Source organism: Indicator indicator, chromosome 1 (genome assembly GCF_027791375.1).
Source record: "Indicator indicator isolate 239-I01 chromosome 1, UM_Iind_1.1, whole genome shotgun sequence".
Classification (NCBI taxonomy): Eukaryota; Metazoa; Chordata; class Aves; order Piciformes; family Indicatoridae; genus Indicator; species Indicator indicator.
Genome location: NC_072010.1, coordinates 1250630 through 1261375, shown reverse-complemented (window position 1 = coordinate 1261375; position 10746 = coordinate 1250630). Strand labels below are relative to the sequence as shown.

The 10746-nt window shown below is 54.2% G+C and overlaps 1 protein-coding gene across 1 annotated transcript in view; it reads left to right on the top strand.

Moving 5' to 3' along the window:
• Window positions 1-480: 480 nt before the first annotated feature.
• MAP6 (microtubule associated protein 6) overlaps window positions 481-10746 on the top strand; it is a 47637-nt gene continuing 37371 nt past the window's right edge. The window contains exon 1 of the mRNA XM_054389447.1: window positions 481-1208. Within this exon, the coding sequence (XP_054245422.1) occupies window positions 481-1208 (728 nt within the window). The remainder of the gene's footprint in view (window positions 1209-10746) is intronic.

The window sequence follows — 10746 nt, the reverse complement described above, 5'->3', positions numbered from 1 at the left end:
GTGCATGTGTGTGTGACTCTGCTGTGTGTGCATGTCTAACATGTGTGTGCATGTGTGTGTGACTCTGCAGTGTGTGCATGTCTGACATGTGTGTGCATGTGTGTGTGACTGTGCTGTGTGTGCATGTCTAACATGTGTGTGCATGTGTTTGTGACTGTGCTGTGTGTGCATGTCTAACATGTGTGTGCATTCATGTGTGTGACTCTGCAGGTGTGTGCATGTCTGACATGTATGTGACTCAGCGCGTTCATGCATGTTGACGTGTGTTAATGCCCAGCCCTGCAGGTCTGCCCCCCCCCCTGCCTTATACCGCACAAGCCCCGCCCCCTTCGGCCACACCCCTTAGTCCCCTTCGCGCGGCGGGGGGCGTGGCCAGGCCCATTTTCGCCCCGCCTCACCCCTCCGCTGCCTGCCTGCGCCCGGCGCTGCCTGGGCGCGGAGCGCGGTGCGGAGCGGGTGCGCTCCTTGCGCGGGGCCGCCATGGCGTGGCCCTGCATCACCCGCGCCTGCTGCATCGCCCGCTTCTGGAACCAGCTGGACAAAGCCGACATCGCCGTCCCTCTCGTTTTTACCAAGTACTCGGAGGCCACCGAGCATCCCGGTGCTCCCGCGCATCATCTGCCTCAGCCTCCTCCTTCTCGCCCCTCTGCCCCCATCGAAACCCAGCCCGCTGGGGAGGCAGCGGCGGCAGCGGCGGGGGTTGGAGGTGCGGGGGAAGCGGCTCCCGGTGCTACCCGCCCCGGGCCGGCTCCCCACGCCTCTCCCCCGGCTGATTCGGTGATGCGACACGATTACAAACCCTGGAAGGTGCAAAGACCGGAACCCAGCTGCAAACCCAAAAGCGAATACCAGCCTTCGGATACCCCCTTCGAGAAGGAGACCCAGTACCAGAAGGATTTCCGTGCCTGGCCCATCCCTAAACGCGGGGATCATCCTTGGATCCCTAAACCAGGACCTTCCCCGGTCCTTGCCCTGGACCGCGGTTCCCCGGAGAAACCAGCTCAGGAGAAAAGACGGAAGGTTCTTCCCGAGAAGAAAGAGGAAGATGCGGAGGTGGAGGATGAGCAACCCAAAGGGATCCGGGCCGGGGATGGGAGAGAGAAGGGTCGGAAGAAGGTAGAGGAGGCGGGCGGGGGCAGGGCGGCCGCCGATGCTCTCAACAGGCAGATCAAGGAGGAGGTGGCGGCGGGGGTCAGCTCGTCTTACAGGTGAGATCCTACCCCCCCTCTATTCCATCCCAACCCTCCACCCTTCTCCAGTCCCTTGTTGCCCATCCCTACCGTAGGAGTTGGGTGAACCCTCATCCTTTCTCCAGTTCCTTAATGCCGGTCCTTACCCTGGGACTTGGGTGAATACGGCTTGGAAATCTTTTGGGAGAGGGGGGGATTTGCTGTTCTCCCTCCTGCTGGAGTGGGGGTGGGGAGGATGTCCTTAAAATTCCCCACCTTTGCCTGTCTCTGCTGGAGTGTGGGGAGCTGCCGTGCAGGTGGTGAAGCCGTGCTCCTTTTTGTCTGCTGGCTTTGCAGCAGCTTCCTGTGTCCTCTGCACCTCCCCCGACCGCATCCCCGAATTCAGCGCCTCTCACCGCCTTGCCTTTCAGCAGAAGGTGGTTTGGGATCACATCCCTGGGATGTGCCCAGTGGCTGCTGGTCCTTTCCAAGCTCACCCCCCCCCCGCCCCCCCCTCCCCGGCTGCCGTGGTGCAGCCAACCCCAAGGACCAGGCATCCTGACCACATCCCTGCATCCCCAGGGTCCCGCCCGCAGGTGGGCACACGCACAGGAAGGTCCCACGCAGGACCCCGGGCTGGGAGCATCCCCCCCAGACAAAGCATCCCGGGATGCAGGTGACAGGCGTCCTAGGCCGCTTGGGTGGGGCAGCTGTCGGATGCTGCCATGTTTAACACCGCTCACATCCCTCTGTGTGTGTCCCCCACCCCCTTCCATCATTCCCCCCACCCTGGTTTGGGATGAGATGCCCTCATGTCACCCCGGGAAGAGATTCCATACGGGATTCGGAGCGCCGAACTCCTTGCCACGAGATGCTGTTGTTCTTTCTCTCTGGGTTGAAGGGGGGGGGGGGTTGGATGCGTTGGGAATGCAAAACAAAGGTGCTGGAGTGGCTGCCCTGCAAGGAGGGTTTGCTGCAGTTGTGTTTTCCAGAGCTTTCCTTGGCAGAGCCCACCGCCACCGAGGCTGGGGTGGAGAGCAAAGGTGGGACAAAAGTGTCGCTGCAACCTTTTCTCCTCCTTCTCCTCCCTGTACCTGTGTGGTTGCCAAGGTGTTTATGCCTTTGAACGGTGGATTTCCCCTCCCCAGGGAGATTCAGAGCTGGCACCCTGCCCTCAGATGGGTAGGGAATTCATGCAGGCTTAAAATGCAGCTGGGTTTGGCCTCCTCTGTCCCACCATGGCCATGGCAGAGCTGGCAATTGTCAACCTTCCCATGTCCTCGGGTGGGAAATGGTTGTGAAGAGATTTTGGTTTTTTTGGCTGTAGTTCTGTGTCCTTTCAGGCTCTTCCTGGGGGTGAGAGGGGTGCTGTGGGCTCAGGTGGGGATCCAGGTGTGGTGCTGATGGTTGGTTGAGACTTGAAGACATGGCCAGGGATTTTCAAGGTGTCTGTTTTGCAGGGATGGAGGGTGTGGGGTTAAGGATTTTCCAGAAGTAAACACAGCCCTTCAGTCTGCTTTGGCCTGCTGTGATTTTTGACTCAGCTTTTTGTCTGGTCATCTTCCAAGGTCTGGAGCTCAGTGATGGCAGGGGGTTGGAATAGATGATCTCCAGAGGTCCCATACAGCCCCTGGGATTCTTTGATTCGATGATTCAAGAGCAGAAAGCTGTCCTAGGGCTGGAGAGCTGTTGTGGTGTTCTCCTCCACTGGTGTAAAGGATAATTAGACTTAGTTATTTGCATATGGAAATGCAGACTGCTCACCCTCTCGTCATCCTTCTATGTGCCATCCCTCCTGTCTGCTCCAGCAAATTCAGACTGGTTTGAGTGTCCTCTCCAAGCAAAGGGGTTGGGAGCAGCTCAGATACTGAACCCAAGAGGAACCTGAAGGGTTCAGCCCTCCTTGTGTTGCTCTTCATCCTTCAGGACACCCTCAGGGCTTCTCTTTCCCCCTTGGGTCCTTATCTGCTCTCCCACTTCCATGTTCTTCTTCCTTGAGGCATATTGGAAGAGAAGCGTTTGCTCTGATGCTCAGCCCTGGAACACGAGCACCTCTTCATTAGTGCATGAGTGATGCTGGGGCTAATTGTTCTCATTTTCTGTTCAAATTAGGCATCTGGTAAGTGTTGTTTATTGTTTGGGTTCTTTCTAAAAGCCAAATTCTCCAAATCCTTACTATCAAGAACCGTGCTGCTACAGGAGTCCCTGCTGGGTGGGTTTCAGGCAAGAGTGGAGACTCCACAGCCTATTTTGAGCAACCTTTTTGGGCCACCCTGCAACTCAAGTTACCTTCTGGTGACCTTTTGTTAGAGAGGAGCAAGGATGGCTGATATGGGGCTTGTTCTCCATGGCCTTTGGTGGGCTTGTGCATGGATCACAGTATCACAGAATCACAGTAGATTAGAGGTTGGAAGGGACCTCCAGAGATCAGCAGGTCCAACCCCCCTGCCAGAGCAGCATCACTTAGGGTAGTCTGCACAGGAATGCATCCAGGTGGGTTTGGAAAGTCTTCAGAGATGGAAACTCCACTACCTACCTGGGCAGCCTGCTCCAGGGCTCTGTCACAGTCACACCAAAGAAGTTTCTCCTCCTGTTTGAGCTGAAATCTTCTCTGTTCAAGTTTGTCTCCATTGTTCCTTGGCTTATCACTGTGCAGCACCCAAAAGAGCCTGGCCCCCTCCCCTTGACACCCACCCCTCACACATTGAGAGACATTGATCAGATCCCTCTCAGCCTTCTCTTCTCCACACTAAACAGCCCCAGGCCTCTCAGCCTCTCTTCCCAGGGGAGATGCTCAAGTCCCCTAAGCATCCTCCTGCCTCTCCCTTGGACTCTCTCCAGCAGCTCTCTGTCTCTCTGGAACTGGGGAGCCCCAAACTGGACACAGGATTGCAGCTGTGCTCTCAGCAGGGCAGAGTAGAGGGGGAGAAGAACTTCCCTAGCCCTGCTGGCCAAACCTTTCACCTTTCTTGATGCATCCCAGGATACCCATGGATGAAGGTTCCCCAGCAGCAGAGAGCAAGGAGGATATTTCCTTACAGCCCTCTGCCACCACTGCAGATCAGCGAAATGTGATGCTCTGAGGCTGAGGAAGAGAGACCAGCAATGATTTATTGAACTCACTCTGTCCTCCTGAGGTGAGGGAACAGAGCATGGGATGGAGTAAGCAAGCAGCCCAAGGTCATCAGGGAAGCCCATGCTAAAAGGAGGAATTCCCTTTCCTAACCTCCTGATACCCAGACAAAACAACACTGCAGAAATTGTGTGCTTCTGACCTCCTCCCAGGCCTGCCTGGAGCTTCAGAGCAGAGGTGATGGCCATGGGGGATGGAGGCTACTCCCAGACCATGACATGGATGATTTGTTTGCATTAGCATTTGAACCCAGATGCCTCCAGCGAGGCCAGAGCAGCTAGGACAGGACTTTGCCTGTCTGCAAGAGACTGTCTGTGCCCAGAGATCCTGCAGAATACAGAAGATTTATTTATATTATTGTTTTCTTCAAAGAATTGTTAGGGTTGGAAGGGACCTCAGGGATCATCTAGTTCCAAGCCCCCTCAACAATATCATAGAATCATAGAATCCTAGAATCAATCAGGGTTGGAAGGGACCACAAGGCTCAGCCAGTTCCAACCCCCTGCCATGGCCAGGGACACCTCACACTACAGCAGGCTGGCCAGAGCCTCATCCAGCCTGGCTGCAAACACCTCCAGGGATGGGACCTCAACCACCTCCCTGGACAACCCATTCCAGGCTCTAATATTTAATTCATCTTTAGATTATTCCTCTTTGTCTTTAGATCACAGTCTCACAGTCTCACAGTATATCAGAGGTTGGAAGGGACCTCCAGAGATCATGAAGTCCAAGCCCCCCTGCCAGAGCAGGATGATCACCTACGATAGTCTGCACAGGAATGCATCCAGGTGGGGTTGGAAAGGCTCCAGAGAAGGAGACTCCACAACCCCTCTGGGCAGCCTGCTCCAGGGCTCTGTCACCCTCACACCAAAGAAGTTTCTCCTCCTGTTGAGCTGAAATCTTCTATGTTCCAATTTGAACCCATTGTTCCTTGTCCTGTCACTGTGCAGCACCCAAAAGAGCCTGGCCCCCTCCCCTTGACACCCACCCCTCACACATTGAGAGACATTGATCAGATCCCTCTCAGCCTTCTCTTCTCCACACTAAACAGCCCCAGGCCTCTCAGCCTCTCTTCCCAGGGGAGATGCTCAAGTCCCCTAAGCATCCTCCTGCCTCTCCCTTGGACTCTCTCCAGCAGCTCTCTGTCTCTCTGGAACTGGGGAGCCCCAAACTGGACACAGGATTGCAGCTGTGCTCTCAGCAGGGCAGAGCAGAGCAGAGGGGGAGCAGAACCTCCCCAGCCCTGCTGCCCACACTTTTCTTGCTGTCCCCCAGGATCCCATTGGCTCTCTTGGCCACAAGGGCACATTGCTGTCCCATGCAGAACTTGCTGCCCACCAGCACTCCAAGGTCTTTCTCTGTGGAGCTGCTCTCCAGCAGGGCAGCCTCTAACCTGTCCTGGTGCCTGTTGTTGTTCCTCCCCAGATGCAGGACCCTGCACTTGTCCTTATTAAACTCCATGAGGTTTGCCTGCAGCCAGCTCTCAGCCTGTCCAGGTCATGTTGGATGCTCACAGCCTGACAGGTGTCAGCCAACCTCCCCCAACCCCCCAGTTTTGTATCCTCAGGAACTTGCTGAGGGTAATCTCAATGCCCTCATCCAGGTCGTTGGTAAAGATATTGAACAAAACTGGACCCAGTACTGATCCCTGGGGGACACCACTGGCCACAGGCCTCCAAGTTGAGTCTGTGCCACTGATGAGGACCCTCTGAAATCTGTTATCATGCCAGTCTGCAATCCACCTCACAGAGCATATATATACAGCCCATATATACCCATGTGGTCCCTTCCATCCCTGACTGATTCTATGATTCTATATATACAAACCAAATAAATTATCTTCTTTTTTAATTATTTTCTTCTTTTTTGTCTTTTGTCTTTTTTTTTTTCCCTAACCCCCACCAATTTCCTTTCCTGTCAGAGGACACAAAGCAAGGAAGGCTTCAATGGGAAATTTTGGACTGCCTGTAGTGTTAATGAAATGCCTGTTGCTAATGTTCTGTCATTCAGCTCGAGCCCTAGAGGTACTGAAGATGTGGAGCAGATGAGAATGTGTAGTAGCTCTAGAGATGAATGAGTCAGTGCTGGAGACTCACTCTGTGCTTTTGTGAGACACAGAGGAGATCATTTAAGGAGGGATGTCCTCATAGGAGTGCTGAAGCAAGCTATAGGAGGGCAATATTCTTGAGTAATGTGTTCAGGTTTTGAGCCCTCACTCCAAGAAGGATATTGAGGTGCTGGAATGTGCCCAGAGAAGGGCAAGAAAGCTGATGAGGGGTCTGGAGGGCAGGGCTGGTGAGGAGCAGCTGAAGGAACTGAGGGTGTTCAGTCTGCAGGAGAGAAGGCAGAGGGGAGACCTCATTGTAGAACTCCCTGAAAGGAGGTTGGAGCCAGCTGGGGGTTGGTCTCTTCTCCCAGGTAATTAGTGATAGGATGAGAGGAAACAGCCTGAAGTTTCACCAGGGGAGGTTTAGGTTGGAGATTAGAAGAATCTTCTTCACTGAGACAGAAGAATAGTGAAGAGGTGATTGGGTACAGTCAGCAGGGCTTCACCAAGGGCAAATGCTGCCTGACAAACCTGGTGGCCTTCCATGACCAGGTCACAACATCAACAGATGAGGGGAGAGCAACTGAGGTCATTGACCTGGACCTGAGCAAAGCCTTCCACACTGTCCCACACCACATCCTGCTCTCCAAACTGGTGCCACATGGGTTTGATGGGTGGACCATGAGATGGATAAAGAACTGGCTTGATGGCTGCACCCAAAGAGTGGCTGTCAATGGCTCCATGTCCCAGTGGAGGCCAGGGACAAGTGGACTCTCTGAGGGCTCAGTCCTGGGACCAGGCTTGCTCAACATCTGTGTTGGTGCCATGGAGAGTGGCATTGAGTGCAGCCTCAGCAAGTTTGCTGATGACACCAAGCTGTGTGGTGCAGCAGACAGGCTGGAGGGAAGGGATCCATCCAGAGGGACCTGGACAGGCTGGAGGGAAGGGATCCATCCAGAGGGACCTGGACAGGCTGGAGGGAAGGGATCCATCCAGAGGGACCTGGACAGGCTGGAGGGAAGGGATCCATCCAGAGGGACCTGGAGAGGCTGCAGGGAAGGGATCCATGCAGAGGGACCTGGCCAGGCTGGAGGGAAGGGATCCATCCAGAGGGACCTGCACAGGCTGGAGGGAAGGGATCCATCCAGAGGGACCTGGACAGGCTGCAGAGCTGGGCACAAGCCAACCTCAGGAGGGTCAACAAGACCAAGGGCAGGGTCCTGCAGCTGGGTGCAGGCAATGCCAAGCACAAATGCAGGCTGGGCAGGGACTGGCTGGAGAGCAGCCCTGAGGAGAGGGACTTGGGGGTGCTGGGGGATGAGAAGCTCAGCAGGAGCTGTCAATGTGCACTTGCAGCCCAGAGAGCCAAGCAGAGCCTGGGCTGCAGCAGGAGAAGTGTGGCCAGCAGGGCAAGGGAGGTGATTCTCCCCCTCTGCTCAGCTCTGCTGAGACCCCACCTGGAGTACTGCATCCAGTTCTGGAGCCTCTGTTCCAAGAGGGCTATGGACATGCTGGAAGGTGTGCAGAGAAGGGCCACCAGGATGAGCAGAGGGCTGGAGCACCTCTCCTATGAGGACAGACTGAGAGAGTTGGGGCTGTTCAGTCTGGAGAATAGAAGGCTCTGAGGTGACCTTCTTGTGGCCTTCCAGGATCTGAAGGGGGCTCCAAGAAAGCTGGGGAGGGACTTTTGAGGATGTCAGGGAGTGACAGGACTGGGGGGACCTGCCCCTCCTGAATCCATGCTGGCTGGGCCTGATCCCCTGACCATCTTGTAGGTTCTGTGTGATTGCACTCAGGGTGACCTGTTCCATAACCTTGCCTGCACTGAGGTCATCCTGACAGGTCTGTCATTTCCTGGCTCCTCTTTCAGGCCCTTCTTGTGGATGGGCATCACCTTGGCCAGCCTCCAGTCATCAGGGACCTCACCTGTGAGCCAGGACCTGCTGATAAATGATGGAGAGTGGCTTGGCCAGCTCATCTGCCAGCTCTCTCAGCATCCTAGGATGGATCCCATCAGGTCCCATGGACTTGTGAGGATCCAAGTGGGTCAGCAGGTCCCTTACTTCTTCCTCCTGGATTGCAGGGGGACTATACTGGTCCCTGGCTCCATCTGCCAGTTCAGAAGGCCAGTTGTCCTGAAGGCAGCCTGTACTACTATTGAAGACTGAGGCAAAGAAGGTGTTGAGTACCTCTGCCTTATCCTAATCTTTTGTTGCTATATTCCCCTCCACATCCAATAAGGAGTGGAGGTTGTCCTTGCCTCTTCTTTTGCCATTAATATATTTTAGAAATATTTTTGATTCTCCTTTACGGCCGTGGCCAGTCTAAGTTCTAAATGGGCTTTTGCCTCTGTAATTTTTTTTCCTACAAGACTTAGCAATGTCCTTAAACTCATCCTGGGATACCTCCCCTTTTTTCTTGTAGGCCCCCTGCAGATATTGAAAAGCCACAATAAGATCACCTCAGAGCCTTCTCTTCTCCAGACTGAACAGCCCCAACTCTCTCAGTCTGTCCTCATAGGAGAGCAGCTCCAGCCCTCTGCTCATCCTGGTGGCCCTTCTCTGGACACCTTCCAGCATGTCCATAGCCCTCTTGGAACAGAGGCTCCAGAACTGGATGCAGTACTCCAGGTGGGGTCTCAGCAGAGCTGAGCAGAGGGGGAGAATCACCTCCCTTGCCCTGCTGGCCACAAGCTTTTATAAAAGGTAACTATTAATCCAACATCATTTAAACTTAACACCATATGATTAACAAAGAATTCCATTCTTACTTATTACGGGCCCCAATCATCTCCCTGGGCAACCTGTGCCAGTGTTCCACCACTCTTGTAGTAAAGAATGTCTTCCTCACATCCAATCTAAATCTGCTCTGCTCTCCTTTGAAGCCATTGCCTCTCCTCCTGTCCCTGCAGGCCTTTGCAAACAGTCTCTCTGCAGCCTTCTTGGAGCCTCCTTCAGGTCCTGGCAGGCTGCTCTGAGGTCTCCCTGGAGCCTTCTCTTCTCCAGGCTGAACACCCCCAGCTCCCTCAGCCTGGCCTCACAGCAGAGCTGCTCCAAGCCCTGAGCATTTTCCTGGCCCTCCTCTGGAGCCTCTCCATCAGCTCCATGTCCTTCCTGTGCTGAGGGCTCCAGAGCTGCACACAGCACTGCAGCTGAGGTCTCCCCAGAGCAGAGCCAAGTGGCAGAATCACCTCTCTGGCTCTGCTGCCAACACTGCTTTGGCTGCAGCCCAGGCTGCCCTTGGCCTTCTGTGCTGCAAGCTCACCCTGCCTGCTCCTGGCCAGCTTCTCCCCCACCAGCACCCCCAAGGCCTTTTCCTCAGGGCTGCTTTCCAACCCCTCCTCCCCCAGTCTGGATTGACAGTGAGGATTGTTCCAGCCCAGGGGCAGATCCCTGCCCTTGCTCTTGTTGAACCTCAGGAGGTTCCCCTGGACCCACAAGTGCACGATGCCAGCTGGAAGGCTTGGCCAAGACCTTGGTCTGGTGGTTGGCAACCATCATCTCATTTCCAGTTTGAGTCAATGGACAGGTTGTAGTTTGCTGGTTGGTTGGCAGGGGGTAACCTTAGTGCTTTTCTCCTGTCTGGAGGTCACTGCTCTGGCTGGTCTCCAAGCACAGTGTCCACATCACTTGGCTCTGCAGTTTCCATGCCTAAAGTGTTTTGTCTCCTTTTTTATTCCCTGTACCAACCATTGCTCTCCAGCTCTTGTTAGATGTTTCTTAAAGACAGATGCAGACTGCTGGAGGGTGAAGTCCCCATTTCTCCTAAGACTCACATGTCATGCTTGTGGACATCACACATTCATCATGAATCCTTTCACCCTTTGACAGCCAGGACCTCCATGTTAAGAAGTTTCTGCTGATGTTAAGGTGGAACTTCCTGGGTTCTAGCTTCTATCCATTATTCCTTGTCTTAGTGCCAGGTGCCACCAAAAAGTGCCTGGCCCCTTCCTCTTGACCCCCCCCCCCTGCCCCTCAGATATTAATAGACATTAATAAATAAAATCCCCTCTCAGCCTTCTCCAGACTAAACAGCCCCAGGTCAACCTTCAAAGGAGAGATGTTCAAGTCCCTTAAGCATCCTTGCAGCTGAGAAGGAGCTCCCATACCATATCCAAAACCTTCCTGGTGATGAATCCCAGGCCTAGAACTCAGGGCTGGAAATTTTCATCCCATTTTGAACACAGCAGTCAAGGTCAATCCCTCCCTCCTTCTGCAGTCTCCTGATCCTCCTCTTTATTGCTGCTGCCTTACAACCTTGTGTGGTTAGGAGGCCTCATCAGTGTCGCCCTACTTTTTTTTTTTTTTTTTTTTGTGCCAAAGCCAACTTTAAAAATGTTAAACACTGCTAACCTCCTTCCAGGCTGCAGCTCAGCCTTCCCACACTCATAGCATCAT